Genomic DNA, 24,975 nt, shown 5'->3' with positions numbered 1-24,975 from the left:
GTAAAAAAGAATCCTGTGGAGAAAATGTTAAGTGTGTGGTTACGCTTGAGTCACACTTTGGACATCATGACATGGCAGAATTTCTGTAGTGACAACAACAACACAGAGAACAGTTGGATTTCCTAAGTTACTGTTTAACAGGGCAGGCTGCGACTGTCCAAGACTGTTCTGCAGTCCCTTAAATGCACAAGGGAGCCCATGAACGGCAGCGGGACTGACGATGGAAAATAAGGGGCTGCAGGAAGCTGTCTTATTTTTCAGTCACTGCTGATAGAAGGGAGCAATGTCATAAGAGTTCTGATAACATTTACAATATTAAACAAATCTGGACATTGTTTAGAAATTTATTAGCAATTTTAAAATAACATCATTCCTTAGATAAAAATGCAATCTTACAGGAATATACATTTGTCCCACACAGAGATGACCCTATAGCTCACTGGCGGGCCATTCGCGCTAACTTTCCTCTGTTGATTTTAAAACGTGCGAGAGGGCAAGACGGACTCTGGCACTGATGACAGGCTTACATGACGGTTACAAACTGTACAGCATTATTTACAAAAGCATTTCTGTGGGTTCATGAAAACTAGATATAAAATTGTGGAAGGAGGTAAAGAATTGAGACGGGGAAAGGCTTGGGTAGAGGTGCAAGGAAGGGCTGGGAGGGTGGGCAGGGAGCGTAGGGAAGAGTGGGAGAAGAGGTTTATATCTGGACTGATTTATACTTGAGAGAGTTCATTTTACAGCTCTGGGCAATTCAAATGAAGGCAAAACACTTATATTTATCAACATTTATAGCTGATGATCAGAGCAGGAAATGGTGCTCCAGGGCCTGAACTTAAGAGGTGCTGAGGAACCCCATCTTCCCTGAAGTCACTGGGAGACACAGGTATGCAGTACCTTGCCGGGCCAGACCCAAACCATGGAGACGCAGGCCAGATACAGTACCCCCCCAGGCGTTAAAGAGTTTTGATCCTGCAGTGCTCAGTCATTGGCGCTGATGTGAATTCAGACTGAGTGAGAGATCAGCTCCTAAATTACACTTTCACTCCTGAAACTGGACTAGATTCCAACCACTTCTTGCCAGAATTCACCCAAAGCGACTTATCCCTTGCTCTACCAAGCGGTAATTGTTTGGAGGGAGATTTCATCATTCAGAATTGATTTTTAAGGCAGTTTTAAAAGTATCTCCCCCTTTTTTTGTGTGTGATGCAGCAATGTTTGTCAAAGAAATATTTACAATCTCACTCCTCCTCCTCTGAAATCTTTCCACATTCAAACTGTCAAGACTGAATAAGCCTGAACCAATCACTTCTACGAGCAATCATAAAGTTGATGATGTTTAGGTAGTATTGGCTGCCAGTCTACCTAGGTGCTTGAGATGGGAGGAGACTGGCTTAGGATGCTTAAAATATCAAAAGCATTACAGCCTGTTTGGGAAAGAGCGTGCGTTTTGCCTGGCTGGGCAAAATGCAAAATGCAACAGAAAAACACGTGTGTTTCATCGTCTGAACGATGAGGCTAACGAATGGTGTCTCTGTGGGTCTGTCTTGAATAGGAAAATGCTTTGGAAGGGGGCCATTCAAACACTGGCAGAAAAATCTGTTGCTGGGTGGAGTGATGCCTGCTCTCGCCTGGGCTTGCCCCCACCCCGCTGGGCCTGGGATGCAGCCGCTAACCCTGGCCTAACGTAAGGGCTGGGCAGAGTGCCGTGGACTTCAGGCTGTAGGAGTGGAGGCTATCTGGGTGATGTGGGGTAGAAAAACAACAGCATGGGAGCATGGAGATGAGCTCCTGATGGTGCCTAACTAAGCCCTTGGTAATGCTAATGAAGATTCCCTTATTACATCAGTCATTGGTGCCGCTCCTTCCAATTAGCCCTTTAGAAAGGGACTTGATTAAGTTGCCTAATTGTCTCCTGCCACCTGAGATCTCTGCCATCTGTGTGGGGCTGATAGCTGTGACACCAGCCCTGGGGAAGAGTTGTGTCTTTCCAGACCAGCGGCTGCAGGCCAGGCAGAGTACTGTAGGGTATCTCAGGTGGCAGTAGATGCCAACATTTAGGCAACTGAGTCGAGCCCTGTGCCCCTAAAGGCCTGTTTTTTACACTCAAGTGTTAACAGTTAAGTCAAGTCCCCCATATGGGGCAGGGGAAGGATGGAGGATTTAACTAGAACACTAAAGTTTGTACCAGAAGAGGGTTTTTTTCCATTCCAGTGTGATGCTACTGACTTCTCTGAAAGCAATTGTAGCCCAGTCTGTCTTCAGTACAGGACATATCTCTCGGTTGTGCTTCTGCCCTCATCTGCCCTATCTCAGGGAGCTGTAGCAGCAAGGCCATAGTGGTTTCAGCTATCCAGAAACAAAGCAACAACAGAGAGCAAAGCTCCATGGACTGAGATCCTATTGGAAACCTTCTGGGTCCCTGGGCTTGCTAATCCAGAATAAAACTTTTAAAACTTTGCAACAATCAAAAGAAGAAAAGAAGAAACCCTGTGCAGCTATTGACATTTATATTTCTTAGTCTTCTTTGGAGAAGAAAATAAATGGAGGAAAGATATAATCAAATTTTTTGGGGCCCAGTTCTGTTTTCCACATTCTTTGCATCAATACAACTTCCTCGGCCTCTTAGTGCCCTCCAGCATTGCATTAGCAAGATGGGAACTGGGGCTTCTGATGGCCTGGAATATTTTCTTTATACGCACTACAGTTTTCATTATGGGAACTGAGAAAAAGCTCATCGCTATCAGAAGCCCCCAACTGGATTCTACTTAATTTTATCAACTTTGTTGTGCTCCAAATTCCCCATTCAGTGTTCCTCTCCACCCCCCGCCGCCCCTGCCACAAGGACAGTCACAACGGGACTGTGCATGTATCTTAGGATACTCAGTTCTGTCTCAGTACGGCTGCTTCACTGCAGCTCACTGGACCAGTGGGTTGGAGTTCTCATCTACACGTACAAAGCAAGGCCTCCAACTTCATCTATGACACAGGTGAACAACCCCAAGGCCTTGCAGTGCTGTCACCTCATACGATTGTGTCTGTGTGCAAACGCGCATACATTTCATACAGCAATCTGAAACTATCAGGCAGAAAAGACACAGGAGCCTGGCTGAGACCCATACAACTGTTATATTGGCGTCAGTCTAAAGAAAGCAATGATACATTGCTTTGGAAATTATCAAGAAATGTAAAAAATGCATTTGCCCTTTTTTTGTTGTTGTCGTCATCATTGTCGTAGTCATCAGGGGCAGGGTTCTGAGTCAGAAAACAAAGCAGAAATAGATGCAATTCTGTACATGGCGCCTCTCTGGCTGTCCCTCCATGCTGAGGTGTGGTGGGCAGGGTAATAAAACAGGCGGGACCCCTGCAGTAGCAGCAGCATCTACACCATCATCGTTCACATGTCCAGCTGAAGAGGCAGATGATGCAGAAAAGGTCTGTGGATAACGAAACTCCAGCTCTGGATCATGAGTTCCACTTTCTTCCCCGTCACGTCAGCCACACAGAAATAAGGAAGAAAAAAAGAAACGCACCCGGTGCGGCTGGCCCAGTACTGCCTGGAATAATGAGCAGGAGTGATACAGGGAGGAGGTTTGTTGTTTTATAAGAAACGTCTTTAGTCTGCAAGTCAGAGATGCTCAGTGGCAAACAGCAGATCACTTTCCCCCATTCTTTCCTTTCCTTCCATGCCACTCTTCAGCCGTCAGATCCTTCAAAGCTTCCATCCACAGCACAGTGATTGTACCCACCATCCACTCCCATACACAGGGAAAGAAGGACACTCCAGGAACTAAATCTGCCCCCACCTTCCCACCGTCCCCCAGACTTTACCTCACCTGAAGGAGGCAGTAGCTCTTTGCTCAGGCCTGTCACAATGTGCACAGTGGAAGTACCTCAAATGAAAAAAAATATACACCACCCTCCCCAGAAAGAGAAATTAGCACAGCTGGCACCAGCAATTTAACTTTTTAAATTTAACCAGCAATTACTAAATTTAACACCTGCCCTTCAAACCGCAAACATCATCTGCATTCTCTGCTAGCCATGTGTTTTCCACTCTGCAGGACCTAAGGGGTCTTCCAGCAGGGAGCGGAGTTTCCCCTGGCCATTGTAGGCTCTGACCCCTAAGGGAGTCACAGCTTTCACTGGGAATGCGTGGGACATAATCCTTTCCACCATTTTCCTTCCCATCAAGAAAAATCCTAAAAGATGACACGGGCTGTCAAGCGTCCAAAATGCCCATTGCCACTACTAATTTAGATCAGTACTTTGTTTCTCAGGAGCAGAGAACACCTCTGTCTCCCACTGGGAGGGTCAGATGGACTTTCTAGTGGAAGAAAATGAGATAGGGAGCCCTTACAGTGACTTCATTTTCAGAAACAGCCAGGCACAGCACTATTTCCTTTCAAGTAGCTTTGGAGCACATCAGCACTAGCAGCAGCAAACTCCCAAAGGGAGATACGTTTGTGTGCCCATCTCCATACAGGCACGAGGGATGGAAAGGGTGAGACTGACAGACATCAGCTGGTTACTTTCTCTAGGGAAGTCTTGAATTAGGACTTTGATGCCAGGTGGTTGTATAAATGGATTTGTATTTCTCTAGTTTAAAAGGATTTGGTTTTTTTCAAGGTATCTTGAGCTCCTACTGGCCAGTTGAAAATGACACTGAAAAAAATGCACTGTCAAAAGTACCCTTTGCTATTTCTGCCTTATGCCGCAGAGAATCAAAAAGAAAAACAAGGGCATTACAAAAATAATGTAATCAACATATAGAATAAATTATGTTCTCAGACATCTGCAGAAGCTCAAGATTTGAATGAAAGTTTAGCTCTGAGTCAGATCACACCTCCTAGCTCAGCACTGATCTGCAAGTTTGTGAACCGTCTTGAGAAGGGAGAAAAAACAGCAGTAGTCTAGACAAAAATCAGTTGCATAATCTAACAATATCTGCCTGGTTTTTCAGCCTCTCTCACAGGTTAGGGCCAAGTATCGGTGTGAGGAAAATCAAGAGAGGTTCACACTTACTAGTAGGGAAATATGGCTAGGACATGCTGTGCTGTCAGATGTTTTGTGACTTAGAATCTGATCCATCCACTAAAGTCTAGGAAGAGGGATAAGACCGTGCATAAGAACACAAAAAAGTCACTTAACATCTGCATCTGGACCAGACTGCAGCAATTCTCCTAAGCAATAATCCAGAGCTCTCTCCCTCACTTGCCCTCTGCTTTCAGTCCAGACCAGAGTTAAGACTACTTTGTTAACGATTCTGCGTCTGGCATTTGCTTATCCCAGGACCCTGCTATAATTAATCAGGGTTAGCTATTTAATAAAAGAAATTTGAAAGCAGATTTTTTTTCCCTGCTCCTTGAATTGCTGGTGCCAGCTGAATATGTAGGATGGATCTGCCAAATCAGCTTGAGGGTCTTGCCACCCTCCAGTGGGACAAGACCTTTAGAGAAACTGAGCAAACGGAAAGAGAACAAAGCCTGAATAAAATGTCCCAGTCTCGGGAAGAAAGATTCTCTACCAATAAAGTCATCGTGCATGTTTAAAGGGAGTGAGGAAGAAGGAAAATGAACACAAGATATGCAAAATCAGTAACGTTCAACCTGTCAGTGGATTGCAGAAGAGTTACTTACACCAGGTACACTTTGTTCATTGTACAAATTAAAAAAGGAAAAAAAAATAGTACCCCTTTCCCCAACCACACGTAGAAAAGCACTTAAAAGTTCAAAGGTAAAGCTTGGCACATTCCAAATACGAAATGATTCACTTGACATGCAGCAAAATATACAAGAAGTGATTCTTTTTTTTCTTTTTTTTTTTAAACAAACTTAATTCAATTCATTATCTTTGCTTGGCACAATTGCAATTCATTTTAAAAAAATATTTGAAAAATACTGAAACTGACCTGAATTCAAGTATAACGGTTTCTTCAACAGAAACATTATCAATGCAATAAAACATCACACGGAATATATTGAAGCGTAACGCCTTCTGTTTGTTTTTTTTTGTTTGTTTCCCCCCACCCCCACAATTTTTTTCTATACAGTTTTAATGCCAACACAACTTACAATTGTATTTTAAAATTAATATTATTGCATTGTTTTTGCATATCTTGTGGAACAGAAAATGCAAAGAGTTACTGATTCCCCTTTCACAAGCAGAGACAGTGGTTTGTTTTTGCATTCAAATGGCCCCAGATACAGATCTCCTGCAGCTCAAACCAGGATGTGGAGAACTGCATGCACTTACACACGCACACACACGCGCGCACGCACACTCGCTTGGTATTGCTCCCACACTCACAGATATACTTAGCACTAAAAAGAACCCAAATCAATCACTCAAATGTGCAAGACTATATCAAGTGCATTGCCTACTATCTTTAAATTATAAAACAACAACAAAAAAAGGAGGTTTCAATTACTAGCAAATAAAATTACAAATTCTTGGTGTACATAATGGTTGGTAAAACTCGGCTATCATTATACTTCTACCAAATTTCAATGGAGAAAAAAACCCCAGTTTAAATAATACATGATCAAACCAATTTAACATTTGCAAAGGTGAAAATAAACCAAAACAAAAAGGTAGGTGATTACAAAACGTTGTAAACACTCCCTTCTCCCTCCAAAAAAAAAAAAAAAAAAAAAAAAAATTTAGTCAAAATAAAAACTGCAACATGCTTTCAAGAAAATATCAAACTGCAAAACAAGGAGAGATCTCCGCCAGCCCACCGCCACCTCAGCAAGCGCGGGGCAGGTTGGCTCAGCCCCGCCGCAGAGCCTGCTCCCCGCTCTCCCGCTGGCTGGCACGGCTGGCTGTCTGAGCTCCGATTGGTCGGCAGAAGACTGCCTAAGCTCGGATTGGCTGGCAAGTGACTGCTCGAGCTCTGACTGGTTGGCAGGAGTGGCTGCCTGAGCTCCGATTGGTCGGCAGAGACCGCTGCCTGGCAGTCTGGGCAGGGTTGGGCAGCGCTGCCAGCTGCCCCTCGGGCGCCCTCGGCCTTCTTCTGCTTCCTCCTCCCCTTCGCGGTACGGGAATCCACAGCAGAAGAAGTCCTCCTCTCCTTCCGAATCAAAGGGCCTTGGCTTTATGGAGACGGTGAGGCTCATACAGAATATGTGCAAAATGATTTTTACAAGCAAAGTTGAAAGACACCCGTTTGACGCAGGGTCCTTTTGGCTAGGGCCATCCACAGGAAGCTGAGGTTCCCCTTCACGCTTGGGAGGCAGTCGTCGTTCCTTGTGCAGGGACTGAAAAAAAAGAGGGAGCTGGCTCTCCTCCTCTTCCTCCTCCTCCTCCTCACTCTTGCTTCATGGACACGTGCTGGGGTTATATCCGCTCCTGAAAAGCTTTCTTACACCACCCAACTCTGCGACTCGTCCCAACAGAAATGAATGAAGAACGCTGTTCCGGTTACTCCAGGTCACGAGAACAGTGAGGCACTTCTGAAACAAACCCATTAGGAACATTGAAACAAATAAAAAACCAGCATCGCTTCCAGCCCTGGCAACTACAGGCTGCTGATATAAATCCTGCTGTCCTTGAGCTCCTCCTGACTTTTTCTACAATCCGGGTTCTGCACCTCTTCCTCTTCCTCTCCTGCACTGTCCTGCCCTGGGTCCCTGCAGTTAACAAAAGGCAAGAGGTTGCCATTGGGGCTCTGCTTGCTGTTACCATTGAGAATGTTGTCTGCTGCATTTTCCATCTCTTCTATCGTCATGTCACAGGCATCTGCGAGCTCCTGGGTTGTGACCTCGATGAACTTTGGATCTTGAGCAAACTGCATCAGTCCTTCGGAAATCAAGACCTTCAAAAGCAGGTAGGGAACCAGAGACAAAGACATACGTTAGTACTCTGCATCATCAACCCTGTCGCACCCCTAACACAACCCTCGTTACGGCTGTATTTTCCCTAGTGGTCCTTCTCCTCCCATTCACATTGGTAATCCCTGCTTGGAGACGGGCTCGCCTACTCTTAGCATTGTGGGCAGCAATATATCTGTTGCCCTGCTCTTCCGAGGGCCGCATTTCTAGTTGGCCTTGCCACTGCTCACGTCCTTCGCGACTCTGCAGTCTTACCGCTTCAACCAGGCTGCCAGCGCTGCCGTGAAACTGCCTGCTGCTCCCTCCGGTCTGGCTGGGGACGGTGAGGGAGACTGGTCTGGCTCTCCTCGGGCTGCTGCAGCCAGTGTTGTCAGGGTACCGAGAGCCGCAGTGTACTGACGGGAAGCTGCTGTTGAGCTTCTCACTGGACTCTGCCCCGTCGAGACGCAGAGTTGGGATGGTCTGTTGCGGCCAGCCACGGCTGCAGGGTGTAGCGGGGGGTGTAGCACACAGCCGAGAGAACATGGTGGGGGAATGGCTTCGCTGGAGTAGGGGACTCAGGCCGGCCACCGCTAACGCCTGTGGACAGAAGAGGAACAAGACGAGTGAGAGCTTGCTCTTAGCAGCAGGGCCGGAACAAGGAGTTTCTGGAGAAACTACCCGAGAAAGGCCTGGAGGTTCTCGAGGCTTATGAAAACAGCTGCCAGCTCCTGGAACAGTTTGGATGTTTCCTGCAAACTCATTTTGCAAGCTTTCCTTTAAATGGTGTATCCTGAGCTAGTGCCAAGCACCAGACTGCGAACTTGCATGACTGCAGTTCTTCAGCCTTGGAACCACTGCACTGACAGGAGAGATGCAGCCCCACTCCCCACAGCCTTCCCAGAAACACCACCACTTCTCCAGTGGGAGAGACAGCAATTCATTTTCCCACCACTGCCACCGCCCACACCGCTAGCATTTACTGCCAATTGCTATGTTTTCTGTGTCTACTGTGGAACATGAACAGATACCAGATGTGAATTTTAGATGTGTCTGCAGTTGGCAATAACTATAAATCCACCACTGGATTTTAAGGCACCTGCTGTTGGTGGGAGGATCAATATCTGATGATTATACTTCAAGCCATCCAGTCCTTCCTGTAATCATATACACAATCTCTGAGTCATCCAGCCTCCTTTTGTAACAAATTTCTCAAGAAGCCCCTTGTTGCACAGAGCCTTATTCATGGTGACTGCTGCCTTGTTCTGTAAGCAATGCTGTCAGGGTCATAAACTCATCTCACAGAGCTCACTGCTGCCTAGTATGAGCAAAGAAATAAATGCATAGAAAATACAAAAGCATGTGGGTTATGTTGCAGAGAATCCTCTTGTTTGGGCTAGGGTTAGTCTCACCCAGCTTCACCTATCTGAAGGCTATATATTTAGTCTAAGCTAACTGTGTAGAGAGACACCAGCAAGCCTCCTGCCTCTTTTCGACAGCTGCCTGAAAATGCTATCTGGAGGGCGAGACTTAGACAAGACTTATACTTGCCCTTTGGCAATGATCTTTCTCTGTTGACCACAGTGGGACTGAACTGACCAGTTTAAACTAGAGAGCTAACTTTAAGATATCTAAAGTTAAGTGAAGCTCAGTCCATCTGCCACTGAAATCCTTGGGAACTGATAACCATGCTGGGCTAATGATTTCAGTGACAGATGAACAAAAGAATTAATTATTAGCCACCTACAAGGTTCAAGATTTTCTCAGGAGTTAGATGTCCGTCTCCTATGAAATTTCAGTGAGGAAGAAAGCCCTTAAAAATTCATCTGTATAAGTCATGCCCTGCAGGCCTCAGCACATCCCTTAAACTGCCAGGACTTCGAGGAGAGTCCTAGATCTGTCAGGCAGGACAACTGAACCATTTTTCAGCTTGTTGGCAGAAACATATACAAGGTGTTTTATCCAAAATGTAAGGTTCTGAGGAAGTTGAAAGAAGCTCTTCGGGATTGCTTTGAGCTTCAGCTGCCTATATTTACATATCATGATGTATAAGTATTTCGTGAGAATAGCCCTTCAAGCATTCATGAGCAACTGAATCCAGTGCACTTAGCAGAGGCAACCTTTCCACTTTACGTTCTTATTTTAAGCACTGTTGTAGCCTAACATTTTTGTAAACATAAGAACACTGCTGAGTGTTGTCAGCTGGAGGCCAGATGCCTATGTCAGGGTAACCCTTCAGTCTGGCTGAGTGACACTGGGGTGGGCAAAACCCCATCCCTCTAGGTTTGGAGCCGCATGGTGGGATGAGGAAGGGTGAAGTAGCTCCATGCTCTTTGTACAGGTTAGAGGGAGGTGATTCTGCCAGCCGGGTGGGCTGAGAGGGTTGGGGGCATATGTGCCCTCTGCCTGGCCTGCCGTGGGAGGGCAGGAAGTCTCCGGAGGGCTGCTGCTGCTGTGGGGAACGTGGGAAGCTGTTTCCCACCCACTCCTACCTGCCCCAACACATCTGCTGGTTGTCCCTGCCACAGCTGTAACTCTCTGCAGACCACTGCTTTCTGGACCTTGATCCTTAAAGGATAACTGGCTAGGAGTGGAGGTGAGAAAAGCCAGGGAGCCTCAAGTGTGCTCATCTCTCACTCCTCTGCTCTGACTTCTTACTCCTCCCGCCCCTGCCGCGTGGAGTTTTCTGCCCCTGTGGCAGCCTAAGGAGGTGGGAAGGCCGTTCTGCCCTGCCCCAGGGGACTGCACGGAGCAGGATGCCCCACTTGCAAGGCTGGCACTACCATCTGCACCTGTTTCTTTTATGGTGACAAAAAGTGGCATCATCAAACTGAAAGACACAAGTCTACTGTGGACTATGACAGCTGGCTAATCATCTAGGTACGTGCCTAGGCATACATTTGCTAGGCTGCTGAATGCAGTTACAACGGGCTTAAGAAGCTGATTAATTACATGTAATCAGTTTATGTTTTAAAATGATTAATTACAGTTACTGGTTACCTTTAATTAATATGAAAGTAGACCCTGCACATTTTATTTGTGTGCATACTACCATCAAGCCAGTGTAATTGCACTGCAGCATGCAATTTGGGTAATTATTTTTATCTTTTAGCTAGTTTTTTATTTTACTTTTTCATGGACATCAGAAAATGATAACTCTGCAGACTCCAAAGGACATGTTCCTGTAGCATTCTTCTGGGAACGATAAAAATCCTCGAAGTAGGAATGAGTATGATGGCAAATACAATTCTAAAAATTGGACCTTTGATATGGGTGAGAAACTGTCCCAAATGGTTTTTAAAAAGTGTGTTGGGATACAATGTGGGGGCACTGCAGATGGTAGGGTCTCAATTACATTGCTTGGGCCTTTGTGGTTATTAATGCTTACCTGATGATGTACCAGATGCAAAGGCAGAACTGTCTTCTGTGAGACATCTGCGCCCTGGTTTTTCTGTCTTTTCAGACATTCTAAGTGAAAAGATGCTCTTCGACCTGAAAAGCAATCACACACAACTGTGTCCATCACTCATAATACACTAGAGGTAATCTGTTTTCAACTTCTTTTAGCGCAGTCCCACTGGAGATACAGCAAAGACACCCACATTTTAGGCTCTGTCCACTTTCCCTCAACACCTTGCCCTTTCCAAAAAGTAATCAAGCATCATCGACCAACCAGCACTACCTTCCAAGCAAGCTGCTAGATAAAATTCTGGACGATGATTTTTATTTTTCCTCTTTTAAAAAACTGTCCTAGTGGATACCATGCAGCTGATTTCCCTCCTAAGCAGTGGAAATCTTCTCAGACCTCTCTGGTTCAGGTAAAGCCCTCAGTGGGACTGATGATGGCAGCTGAGGCTCTGCTGCTGTGCCTGGCTGTACACAATGTGCAGAAGGGGCTGTCAGGCTGCTCAGGTGACATCGGCCTCCCGCTTGCATGTGATCTGTGTCCCTTAGCTGCCAGACATACCACAGTTTATGAGGCTGTGTCTATAGCAAGGTCAAGTGGAAGTGAATTTATCAATAGTTGAATTCACTGGTGAATGGAAGGCTGCTTATATAGACATGAAGCATTTCCAAAATTTGGAAAGAAGAGAAGAAAAAAAAGCTTTTTTTTTTTGTCTTATATAAATGTGGAACTTTAGGTGGAACTACTGAAACAGTCTCATTGTTTACTTGCTATAAAATTGAACTTTACTTCTGTAAATATGAGAAAGGTACTCCCTATGAAGGAATTTGAAAGTACAGTGAAGTATGTTTATGAACAAGTGCACAGGCTTTACTTCTGAAGAATGGCAACTAAATCCAGTATTAAAGATAAAGCTGCATGGCACACTAAAATATTTTGTGGACTTCTTGATCCTGTTGACATTTTTCTAAAGAAGGAAAGAAAATAAGAATTCTGAAAATAGTAAGCATCTATAATATTGATTTGTTGAGAAAAGGCCCTCTCGGGGGTTGGAGGAAACATGTGTTATAACCCAGAGAATGAATGCTACAATGCAGATAAAAAGTATTTCCTCTTTCTAGAGAAAAAAACCCAGTAAAATGAGTATGACATCTCTGTATAAATATTCACTAGAATGTAGCTAATGAAGCATTGTATCAAGGACTGACTGCAAATTTGGCCTTACAGATAGATACAGGAATTTTCATCGCCTAATATTTTAAGTTTTGAAATAAAGTAAATGCTTTTAAAATACTCAATTGTACAAGCATCCTGAAGGATTTGAGTGAAGACTCAGTAGCCTCACTTTAAACATTACACTACCTAGTCTGTCACTTTTATTTTGTAAGAATGTATTTTATATACAGGATTCTTCTTAGTTTCTCCCCCAAATGTCCTTTTTCTCCACACCAATACTCAGGAAAAAGGCTGAAAAATATTCTACATAAAAGACCTCATTTTCTTCCAGACTGTCACATTTGTCCTGATACTTCCGTAAAATCTTACGATTTGTGGATTTCACCTGAGCGGAGTCTGCACGCTCAAGCACTTGAAAATCTCCAGGCACAATTAGAGCAGAAAGCAAATTTGTATTGTATTAACTTAATCTGAAATTCACTGTTTTCCTCGTAGCCGACAAGACACAACCTCTCCTTTCTCCCTGCTGAATACACACAGAACAGAACACCATATACTCAAGGCTAGCCCATTCGGTGACTCCGTGGTGATTGTTTGGAGAGTCTACAGTGCTCTAATAAACTCCCCTAATTCACAGGCTGGCTTAATCAAACAGATCACAGGGACTATCCAAACAGCCACAGATTCATCTACTGACTGAGCATAAAGTCAGTAGAGTCATGTGCATGATCAGGATCATATGCATGCCATGGGATTCCTGGTCTCATGGGCTAAATGCAGCCGACAGCAACGCCCCAGCCCACACACGCTGGATTCTTCCAGCAAGACGTGAGAACTCAATTGAGGCAGAGGAAAGCACAGCCCGCATGTCATGCTGGGAGGTTACCTAGCGCTGAGGAGCACAGAAACCCTTTCTTCGGAGAGTGCCGGGTGTCCTCTCCTTTGTTGTTTTCTGGTGGAGTAAGTTGTCTGTTTTCATCATCTTGGTATGCAAGCCTGGAAAGGAGAACAGAGAGATTCTAGAAAAGCAGCTGATATTGGACAGAATAACCCCTCTTCCAGCAGGGAAGCCAGGAAGTTCATGCTATCAAATGGATGCAATAGCGAGCTAGCTTTGAGCTATAACTGGTTCAGGAGCAGTAACAAGAGACCATGAGACAGAGAATGCTCTAAAGATGAGATCTGGGAACGTTAGATGGTAGAAGTGAATGTGAGGGGAGGCCCTGCAGATCTAGATGTCTCATTCAGAGAATAAAGAAAATCCTAGGTGAGAGATATCCTTTTCAGTATTAATTCTCAGGGCTGAACTGCTTTTTTTTTTTTTTTTTTTTTTTTAAATTATTTTCTGATATTTGAGTTGTCTGGCTAACATCTTCTGGCCTTACCCCATAAATGGAGATTTTTGTAGAAAAACGTAACCTCTTCCCACCTCTGCCCCTTAATTAAAGAACCACCCAAACACCTTGACTAAAGCTGCAAAGCTCACATTTCAGTAGAGAGCAGACTTGGTTCACTACAGTACTCAATGTCTTCATTCAAATTTTCATCATAAGTCTCATCCTGAGACACTTCCTCTTGGCAAACAATTGCCAGCTGGCTGTCTCTGGAACCGGAGCTAATGAGCAAAAAAGACAAGTCAAGATATGGAGATGGTAGAGACAACCTGTTATAAAGACAAGAATGACAGGCTCCATCTGTCTCAGTTTATTATAATGTTGAAAAGCTATCATAGAAAAATCAATGACTGAACAGAGCTGCAGAGTTCACAAATACAAAGCAACAACCTTTGTCTGTGTCCTCTTTCGGAGGAAGAGTTTCTTAAATCAATGCTGAACAATACCGTAAACATATTATTGTCGTTTGTGACTACATATACTCTATAAATGTGCACGTCACACTGACCACATTTCCAAAGATATATCTCACTGAAACCGAAGTAAAATCTGAGGTGGGCTCTTGGAAATACCAGCTTTTTCCCTTGTTGCAAAAGCCTTGGTTACAAATTTCAGAGGAGCCTCCTAGACACTAACAATAACCCTCTCAGCTCTGTGGTGTATGGTCTTTGCCGCCCAAATCCCTTACTCTGCACCATCTTTCCCCTCTGCTTCCTGTTCACGCTCTTGCTCCTTGCTGTCTTTTCCATCTTTGGTCCCTTTTTTCTCATCACTAACTGCAGAGTGCTTCTACTGAATTCAGTAGGATTTGTTCAAACCCTTAAGTGTGACAGCCCTTAATTCCCTGCTTGCCTCCTCTTTGTCCCTCTGTTTCACGTCTCGGCTTTCATTTCACTTCACTCTGAGTTTGTTTTCTGAGGAGTAAAATAAAATCTGAACGTAGTGTGAATCTTTGAGATACTGACATGGAGGTATTGGAGCCAATGTCAGTCTGTTACTAGCATTCACAGAAGAGAGCAGTGTGGCAGGTTTTTTTTTTTCCATCTTTCAGGGACCAGATAGGAAACATTATTTTATCATTTGATTTAAGCAAAAAACATTGGGAGAAATGTGCATATACATGGTATAAAACAGCCTGTAGGACAGTGCTGGAGTGACCTTCTTCCTGAGATGGGAGGCAAGTAAAACTGCTAAGGTGCAGGGGAGAGAAAATCAGTACATGGCAGCTCCCCCTATTCAACAGTCTGCATTTAGCCAAAACCATACAGAATTTTTGTGTGAACATGCCAGGGTGTACTTCACTGTGCTGTGATCAGAGAGTGCCTAGATGTGTGAGCCCAGCTAGAAACTCTAAAACCCCCCAAATCTAGAAACCAGCTAGAAACAGTCCATACATCACTACCTGACTGTGAGCAGAAAAGCCCTGAGTCAGGAGTATTTTCTGGAGGTGTCATGGTGATCGTTACCTCTTTTTCAGCCCTACTGACACCAAAAAGAAGAGCTCATATTCAGCATTAATGGGAATTTGGACTTTCAATGGGACGAACAATGGGTCTTACACCCAGAGAGCATTAGAGCATGAGGGAGAACACGTACCGTCCCAGTGTTTCGTAGTAATGCGTCCTAATTCAAGGAAGGTGCCCAAGGAAGCAAGGAGAGAAAAGAACACCATGTTAGCAGTGTCACATCAGCACAAGTCAGCAAGGGGGAGGGCAGATGGTAACACATATTGTGCAACTTCTGTGGCCTCCATCAGGAACGCACAAAATAGAAGAACCACTGGACTCTTTACTTGGGCAATTCTGCACCCACTGAATTTCCTCCATCTTATTGTCCTATTCTGTCCTTTGCTGGGGCAGCATTTCTCCAGCTTTTCACATTGCCCACTCTCTGCCCCGAAAAAAAAATTTCCTGCTCCTTCCTGCTGTTACTGAAAAGGTTTAAAAAAAAAAAATCCCCCACTGATAAAAATGATACTCCTTTTGTAGTAGTCATCTGTGCGTAGACAGCCTGAAAGCTGTCCAGAGAAGGGGATTTTCTTTGCTTTGTACAGTATTGCATTTCTGAAAACCTTGCCTCCCTCCTCCCAGAATGTCTTTGGTGACCTCTGTAGGGATGTGACCCACTGAATGAAAAACCACTGACTTCCACAAAGCTCCCTATTGGGCGCGTAAGAGATGAATTGCAGTCTCTTTTAGTTACCAGTTGATGAAACACCTCCCTGAGGTGAAGGAGGGACAAATAAGGCTCCTTTTGGTTCTTACAAAGGTTTCTTCATGATAAAGCCCAGAGAAATCAAGTGTGTTGGTCAGCAAGAGTGCTGCTTCTTTGCAGTGGTCAACTGATGCATATCTGTTGCACTGTGGGCTTTGGCACAAGTGGAGAACCAGAAGGCTCAATCCAGGCTGCAGGCTGGGCAACGTCTGGTGGGTGACTTCAGCTAGCCAGCAGTGCTCTGGTGTTTGCATGCGTGTTCCTGTACCTGGTCCCTTGACTCACACTCTGCTGTGAAGCTTACCTTTTGGAAGGTAGTTTCCAAGGAGCCTCCTGCACACGTATGGTTGGTGACAAGGGGGTCCCGTGGCCTTCCACTGTGCTGACAGTGCTGGGGTAGCTGGGTGGGCTGGGGAAGCGGCACAGGGCAGTGTTGTTGGCATTGTTGATGTTGGCATTGGAGCCTGAAGATGAGTAGCTGCTGGGAGTGAAGGTGGAGTCCACCAGTTTCTCATGAGATGGAGACTCAGTATCTCCCTGGTTGTTGCCAGACTTATTGATGTGCAAAGGTCGCTGGGTGGTGAACGTCTGGGGGAACGCACTCCTGCCATCACTTTGGTAATAGCTGACATGGTTTCCGAACAAGCCTCCGGCTCTCTGTCAGAGAAACAGGAATGATTTTCCCTTTGTGAGTGAGAGGATTTGCAAGGGCCCTGATGTTTCCGGCTTAGCCTGTTGAGTTAAAAAAAAATGTGAGGACCAAAGTATGCGCGATGGCACTGGTGCTCTCCCTTCCAGAGGATAGCACATGGACTTCTCTGTCAGAAAGACTAGGTACACGCAGGCTGTGAAAGCTTTAGCTTTCTAAGGTATTTCAGAGGACTGGCCAGGCGCATAGGTGAGGCAAAGGTGTCTCTACACCTCCCACCAGTCTTGGAAGTGCAGGACTGGGTGGGGATGCAAGAAGCAGATAACTGCTCTCTGGTTTTCACAGTGCAGTTGCAAAGCAACATTTAGACATGAGAGGGAATTTGAGAAGAGCACTAGAAACTATTAATCACCTGGAGGAACAAATGAAGACAGATTTAATGAGCCAGTTATGTACTGTTTAGATGATGAGTAATGAAAGGGACTGACAGCATCTTTCTGTAAGGAAAGGAGGAAAATGCCAAAGTAGAGGAAATATTACCAGAGGAGACAATTACAAGAAATAGGAATGAAATAAGAAAGAAAAGATTTAGGTAACTTGCTCAGAAAATCTCCTCCTTCCATAGGAGCTCTACTGGGTTCTGGTGTACTTTTTGGATGCTAGTTGTGCCACTGAAAGGAGTGAACAAAACACTGAAGTGTGCCTGGCTGCTGCTCTGCAGACTGTAAGATGGCTGAACTGATCTGTTTTTCAGACTCTGTGGCCATTCTTGTTCTGATTTTATTAGGGTTTATGAGGGCAACTTCCATTGAGAAGAAAATGGGATAAAACCTGTGCAAAGATGTTAGGACCTGGCACCCCTGAGTCCACCACTCTGTTTTCTAGTAGGGTCTAGAAAACAAGAAAGAGGGCCCAGCTGAAATACATGAAAGCACATAAAAGAGAATGTAGCACTCTTTGAGCTCAGTCACTGGTCTAGCCTCAGCTTGCAAACTTGTTCAGCACCTACCCGGAAGATATCATCTTCAGAGGCAGCAGAAACAGCTTCTTTCATGGCCTTATCTAGCTCTTCTTCAGCTGTCAGGTCTCCAGAAATTGCTCGTCGGATCTCTGGCCCAATGTCGTGAAGTGTGCGCAGACCAGCCTGCAAAACAGCAAACTATAGAGCTTCATATCTCCGAGTGGGTATATGAGAAATAAAAGCAGTGCTATTTCTTCCTGAGCACTGCGAAGCCCTTTTACTTAATATAGCATCCCCAGCTTCTAGAAAAACACCACCACATTCTGTTCTTTCATCTCCAGCTTAGAGAGGGAGAAACTCTTAGCAATCTGACCCAGGAATGTTTCTTGCTAGTCCTCTGGCTTCATCACAACAGGACACAGACATAAATCCACAGGCTTGACTAAGCAAGTCTGCATGCTTTAAACTTTGGGTTCTCAGATCCACAACCAGAAGCCCTAGAGCAGCCAGAGTTCCAACTGAAGCATGTACTTTGTGCCTCTGAAAATCTCACCTTTTTAATCAGTAGCTTAAATATGGATTTAATAGCTAAACTTCTGGCATCTGGACCTGGACAGTCCTCAAACCCCTCACTGACCGGAATCCATTCCAGGGAGTCCATCCAGGGAGGTAAGCTGTGGGTATGCTGAGACCTCAGTCTGTATCTGTGCCTGTGCCACAGCACTTTTTAGCTTGCTGGAACGCCAGAGTCACCCTTCTTCCTTACTGTACCCTCGAGGGACATAAATGGTGCTCCTTGTACAGTCAATGGGGCTTTCTCATTCTTTCACACAGCCTGGTAGTCCACCCAGTGAACGTGTAGCACAGTGGTGAACAGATCTCAGGTCTTAGAGCCTGATGCCCCATCTGTTGGATAATCTTGGCATCCCGGTGTGCTTTTTGTTTTTTAACTGATTTTGCCTCCTGGCAACATGGTCTCCCTGACCCTGTTATACTGATTCCCCTCAGAAAGGGTAGAATGAATGTGGTAATAAGCAAGTGCCTGCTGGACACTTCATACCAGTTCTCTAAAAGGAACCCAAATTTCAAATATTACCAGCAGATTGATAAACTGTGGATATACCTCACTTGTGCCTTCCACTTCCAGAGCTAAGGGATGTGGCCTATGGTACACACATGTTTATCCAAAAGGATTGATGTGGTAATTCAAGGGGTCTACAAGCTCCTTTCCAGTGGGGATAGCCCATTGCAGCCCCCAGAATGGCTGAGAGAGAAATGGGGTCAAATGCCTCTACTGTACCACCCCTGTCCGTCCTGTGCCCGCTTGTCACCTGCAAGGAGAGCGCGTTGCGCTGGGAGGGCTTGCCCACCAGTCCCTGTTCTTTACGTTTCTTGAACTTCCGGAAATACTCCTGAATCAGGAAAGTGGCATAGAACTTCCCAACGGTCACCTCATCATCTGCAAAGGGGTATTAAAAAAAAAAAATTAAATAAGCAACAGATTTTAAACAGTGTATTTGCTAACGTGAGCCCTCAGAAACACTAGGCACCGCAGTACATCTCTGCCTCTTATGGCATCGGGGTGCAGGGCTGAAGGAAGGGGATTGCTCCACAGCCAGAGCTTGCTGTAAGTAGTCAGGAGGAGAGGTGCACGTGGCATTTGGATAGGCTGGCTCTGCTGGCAGAGAACCCCTATAGCTATGCGCCTCTGGGTGTGCATTGTTTATGGTGAAGCGCCTCTAAGCTTTGCAGTCTCTGGTACTGGTTTACCACTGCCGTGGTTTAACCTCAGCCAGCAACTAAGCACCACGCAGCCACTCACTCACTCCTTCCCACCTAGTGGGATGGGGGAGAGAATTGAAAAAAAGTAAAACTCATGGGTTGAGATAAAGACAGTTTAATAGGACAGAAAGGAAGAAAATAATAATAATGATGATGATGATAATAATAATAAAATTACAATAACAATAATAAAATAATTGGAATATACAAAACAAGTGATGCACAATGCAATTGCTCACCACTCACCGACCAATGCCCAGTTAGTTCCTGAGCAGCGATCTGCCCCCTCGGGCCAACTCCCCCCAGTTTATATACTAGGCCTGATGTTGCATGGTGTGGAATACCCCTTTGGCCAGTTTGGGTCAGCTGTCCTGGCTATGTCCCCTCCCAACTTCTCGTGCCCCTCCAACCTTCTTGCTGGCTGGGCATGAGAAGCTCAAAAATCCTTGACTTAGTCTAAACACTACTTAGCAACAACTGAAAACATCAGAGTGTTATCAACATTCTTCTCATACTGAACCCAAAACCTAGCACTGTACCAGCTACTAGGAAGAAAATTAACTCTATCCCAGCTGAAACCAGGACAACCACATAGAATCTTGCTATAGCAGCAGCCTCCCAGTCTGGGTCAATGCACACTACCCTGTCCTGTGATAGCCTGGGGTAATACATACTCAGAGTCTGGATTAACGAACAGCATCTGACTGACCATCCATTCCAGACCTGATCTGGCCCTTCTCTGCGTTGAAATTGTCTGTGCCTAGCATGGGTGTGACCAAACTAAAATGATCACCTCTCCCCAGAAATGCAGTCATTGCTGTATTGTCATTCAATACAAACTGTCAGTCAGCTGAAACGTGCACAGAGTTTTTATCCAGATAACTCTCCTCCAAACCCACAGGAAATTTTATAAGACATGGATCACTGACTTCAGAGCAGGCTAGGCAAGGTTCAGGATCTGGCTGTGACTGTTAACTAAGTGCCAAGTGCTGTTTTGTGCTATAGCCCCTGGAGCCACCTGGAAGGTCAGTGAAGGCCACACTGGATGCCCATGTACCCGGGGTCCCAAGAAGCCTAGCTGTCCTGGTTTCAGCTGGGATAGAGTTATTTTCTTCTTAGTAGCTGGTAGAGTGTGTTTTGGATTTAGTGTGAGAATAATGTTGATAACACACTGATGTTTTAGTTGTTGCTAAGTAGCGCTTATCCTAAGTTAAGGATTTTTCAGTTTCCCATGCTCAGCCAGCGAGCAGGTGTACAAGAAGTTGGGAGGGGCCACAGCCAGGACAGCTGACCCGAACTAGCCAAAGGGATATTCCATACCGTAGAACATCATGCTCAGCAAACTGGGAGGAGTTGGCTGGGAGGAGCAGATCGCTGCTCAGCCATCAGTCAGTGGATGGTGAGCAATTGCATTGTGCATCACTTGTTTTTTCTTGGGTGTTATTTTTTAATTTGGGTTTTATTATTTATTTACTTATTTATTATTTTATTATATTCCTTTTGGTTACAATTATTATTATAATAATTATATTTTTATTATTATTGTTAGTATTACATTTTATTTTACTTTAGTTATTAAATCATTCTTATCTCAACCCACGAGTTTTACTTTCTTTCCGATTCTCCTCCCCATCCCACTTGGGGTGGGGAGTGAGCAAGCGGCTGCGTGGTGTCTAGTTGCTGGCTGGGCTTAAACCACAACACTAGCAAAGGAGCTGCCCAGAAACCTGGTAATTACAGCCTACCAGTGGCACTGCATAGCAACCCACAGCAATCTGTTACACCAGTTCAGACTGGCTGAGGAATGTCCCCAGGTACATGAGTCATTGACAAGTATCATAGCAGAAAGCAGTTACGCAAGTAAAAGAAGAGTTATATGCCATAGTAAAGGTAGTTTTGCTAAATATGAAGGGGTTATGAGATGGGGCTGCGTCCTTAACCTGAGTGTAAGGCTGTATCCCTTATACAGTCAGATAAAGTCCACATCATCCTCCCTGGTGCTACTTAGCTTTGCCTGCTTCTTTTGCCCCCAGCAGGCACCCAGTAAAGTCCAGGGGAGCAAATGCCTATGATCAAACTGGGGCAAGATCTAGGAATAAATGTTTCTAACTCCTATTTATGCACCTTTTCTTCCTTCCCTGATTTCTCAGCAGTAAGAACATGATATTCATATTAGCACAGGCAGAAACAGATCTCAGCCTGATGAAATACAGGTAACAGCTTGTAGAAGAAAGCTTGTCCCCCATATCCCACCTGATGATCATGAGGTGCAGTAGGACATGTCAGGTGGGGAAAAAGAGAGATTCGGGGGCTGGGACAAGATCCTGCACTCACCACCTGCGGGGGGCACCACCTGGTCCAGCAGCTTCATACTGGTGCGCTTCCAGATTTTCTTAATTATTGCTCTCAGCTCTTCGTTGGCTTGCTCCAGGTTACCTGCAGGGTGAAAATCATCAGAGACAGGAATTAAGCAGACCCCGCAGAGGAGCAATTTCTTGTCTGGCACAGCAGTCTTCGGAGGAAAATATCAGAGCTTTTTCAGTAGTGGAAAGTTTTGGGTAAAGAGATGCTCAGACCATTGCTAAAGCCTCCTCACAGCAAGAGGTCTTCTTCCTCAATATGCATAGTCATCTCAGGGTAGGAAGGTGACTGTGTTACTGACTGATAGTCTGCAACAGCCAGAAAGAACAGAACCATGGTGCTACTTCATCCCAAAAAGCAACAATCTCATCTAACACTTCAAATTTTAATTGAGATCCAGTGAAGGTTGAATACGATGAGAATAGAGGTCAGTTAATGGGAAACTACAGCTTGGGAACACCAATAATTGGTGGTAAAGATGCATCTAGAAATCTGAAGACCTGAGCCTGCTTGCAGCACATCTCAAGAATTACCTGTTGCAGTCCCTGCCTCCCAGCAGATACCAAGTTCCTCACATGGTGCCAAGAGTCTGCCTTGGAGAGTCTGCACAGTGCTCTGACAAGGCACTACAGGCACGTGCAAGGCTTTTGCTATTTGACTCGGAGGACTGTCCCAGGATATTGGTGTCTATTCTCTGAAGAACAGCATAGGCTATAACAAGCCTTTTATGTAACTGTCTGAATTTAGACTTTACACGTTCCTCCAAGGGGCTCTGAGCTAAATGAGACATTAATCAAGCCACACTACCCCTTTGAGAGCGAGTGAAGCAGATTTAGTTTATATCCTTTCTTTCTGAATACCCATTTCCTCCCAAACGACTCACCTTCAATTTTATTTCTTGATTTATGTACATTCAAATTCCTTATAATTGAAGCTCTCTTCTCTCTCTAGGGGTACGAACCCACTACCTTGTCCTCCTAAAGGTGCTGTTCCTGCAGCTTTTCTTATTGCTCCCCAGCGTTAAGGCTCCTCAGTGTGCTGCACAGCTCTCTTAATAGGATGCAGTGAAGGTAGGGACACTAAGTAACTTGCTGAGGATGAGACAGGTGGACAGCATCAAAGGCAGAAATCTGACTCAGGAGGGTTAATTCCAAAGTCCTGCCCTAACCACTTACAACTAACCACTAAAGCAAGAAAGCAACCAGTTTGAGGCTTTAGGTGGTTTCCCAGGAGTTCACCGGTAATGACTCTGAGAGCTGGAGGCTAAGATGGACAAGAAAATTGAGTCCTTTTTGGGTCTCTGTTTCATAAGACACAAGGTGTCCTGCAGGGGTTGCGGTTGGCTTTTTCCTCAGGAGACCCTCTTTGGTTACAGTCAAACTCAGTTTAGCGCAACATTCAAGGCCATAATATAATTTTTTTGATTTTACCACTTTTTTTGGCTCAGCTGTCAGTATAATCCTGGCACAGTAAGCTAGGGTTCTGCTGGTCTCTGCTTTCCCATGTCTGAAGTATAATGCAGCCACTCCTGAGGCAGAGGTGTTTAGCTATGAATTAGCAGACCTACATGCTCTTTTAGAGCATTGCATTAATACATGAAGCCAGGTTTTGACTCAGGACCAATATCTTTCGTTACAGCAGGTGACAGAGTGCAAGAAAGGGGACAAGCTGAGCCCAAAATCTTGTCTGCTTTCCTCAACTATATCTGCTGGTCTTGTGTAAAGCTATTATCAGTCCCTTTGCTTCTCATCTGTCTTTAGGCCTACAACACCACTGTCATGACAACGTGATGTTAACTCATGCTAATGGAAGCACAGGAGGAGTTTTAGTGAGGTGAGACCCTCAAGTCCAAGCTCTTTTGCCTCCCTTGGATTGGAAGATCAGTGGCAACAGCAGTCAAAACACGGCCCAGCTCTGCAGCCAGTTTGCACAAGGGGAGGCTTCTTTGCACTTCTTCCTTCCCCTGATTGCTGTTTGAGCAGTCATTGATCTAAAACTTTAACTTTGAGACCATTGTAGAGAACATGATCAATAATCTGAGATGATACCATGGGAAGCACTAGCTTTCTAGGTAACTGGAAACACTGTTCTCTCTCTAGAAAATATTATGCTTCAAAACATCTTTACATTGCTTTTTGTACCATGTGCTGCATATGAGTAACTGGGATCATCTTACACAAGATGTCCTTATTGTTGTATTCCAGCTCTGCACACTTTGGTGTGAACACCACTCAGCTACCTTTGTAACCTTGCAGTCAGCAAGCTTCTTACCTTCTGTCTTGATCCTCAGTGCTGTTCTGACCAGTGCAAAGAGAGTGGCATTGAACATGACGGTCCCATCACTGTTCAGTGGCATATTCATGGAGACAAGGCGCTGTGGAGCAAGGAGAAGAAAGAGAACAATCGTACTGCCAACACATGGTCTGAAGCATGCTCTTCCTTACGCCCTCATGATGCCTTCCACACCTGCCACCCCTCTTACATGAGCATCCATGGCCTGTGGATTTAGTTACACAATTATTTATCCAACTATTTCCCCCCCTCCCTTTTAAAACAAGGCTGTGTCTGCCCTGCAGTGATTCTGTAAAGCCATGTAGGACAGAGAGTGAGTGCTGAGTGCTGTTGCAGCTGCAGGGTGAAGTTCAGTGAGAGCTTTCAGGGGTTGATTTTGTTTGAGCTCCGTCTTCTGCCACTTTCATGCAACAGGCCTGGTTCAGTACCAAATTGGAGGAAAGGGTGTCAGCCCCCACCACTACCACCACAACCGTATACTGGGGGGTTTGGACCAGATTGAGACAACAAACAATTTCTAGAGTGCAGGCTGAATGGGATCAACAGTCATATACTTCAGTGTACAGGCCCCAGGCTTTGTATTTCGCTCCGAGACTGATATAAAAACCAGCTACCAGCGTCACATACAAGCTCTGGGACTTGTGAAGAGTCGAACAAAGAACTTCAAGTGAAGGAAGCATAAAGGTTATAAAAATGTCATTATTCACTAGAGAGAGTCCTTTGTCATAGCCGGAATCTCACAACCAGTGAAATGAATGAGACGCTTTCACAGAAAACCTGTCCTTGCCCTTCCTGTCTTTTAATACCACGCTCACCTTGCTGTTTAATACCTGTCAGTTATTCAAGCAAGAATGAGATCACGCCAGGTTTTTGGCGCACCGCTTGGTCCAAAGAAAATCTCGGAGGTATTTTCGCTCGCCCTGTTA

General features: G+C 45.0%; 1 protein-coding gene across 30 annotated transcripts in view; it reads right to left on the bottom strand.

Moving 5' to 3' along the window:
• Positions 1–330: 330 nt before the first annotated feature.
• CACNA1C (calcium voltage-gated channel subunit alpha1 C) overlaps positions 331–24,975 on the bottom strand; it is a 448,320-nt gene continuing 423,675 nt past the window's right edge. For 16 of the 30 annotated variants that reach the window (XM_030040267.2, XM_030040274.2, XM_030040275.2 and 13 more), the window contains 11 exons: positions 24,029–24,131; positions 21,731–21,832; positions 18,946–19,073; positions 17,663–17,797; positions 16,309–16,661; positions 15,387–15,413; positions 13,883–14,011; positions 13,283–13,392; positions 11,203–11,306; positions 8,091–8,414; positions 331–7,819 (listed from right to left, as the gene is read on the bottom strand). In XM_030040267.2, the coding sequence (XP_029896127.1) occupies positions 7,523–7,819; positions 8,091–8,414; positions 11,203–11,306; positions 13,283–13,392; positions 13,883–14,011; positions 15,387–15,413; positions 16,309–16,661; positions 17,663–17,797; positions 18,946–19,073; positions 21,731–21,832; positions 24,029–24,131 (1,812 nt within the window). In that variant the 3' untranslated portion in view covers positions 331–7,522. Of the gene's footprint in view, positions 7,820–8,090; positions 8,415–11,202; positions 11,307–13,282; positions 13,393–13,882; positions 14,012–15,386; positions 15,414–16,308; positions 16,662–17,662; positions 17,813–18,945; positions 19,074–21,730; positions 21,833–24,028; positions 24,132–24,975 lie in introns of all 30 variants that reach the window. The other 14 variants (XM_030040270.2, XM_030040271.2, XM_030040268.2 and 11 more) reach the window with 1 other exon arrangement.

The sequence above is a fragment of the Aquila chrysaetos genome, chromosome 17 (genome assembly GCF_900496995.4).
Source record: "Aquila chrysaetos chrysaetos chromosome 17, bAquChr1.4, whole genome shotgun sequence".
Lineage (NCBI taxonomy): Eukaryota > Metazoa > Chordata > Aves > Accipitriformes > Accipitridae > Aquila > Aquila chrysaetos.
The sequence above is the reverse complement of the archived record's forward strand: the minus strand, read 5'-3'. Positions and strand labels throughout refer to the sequence as shown.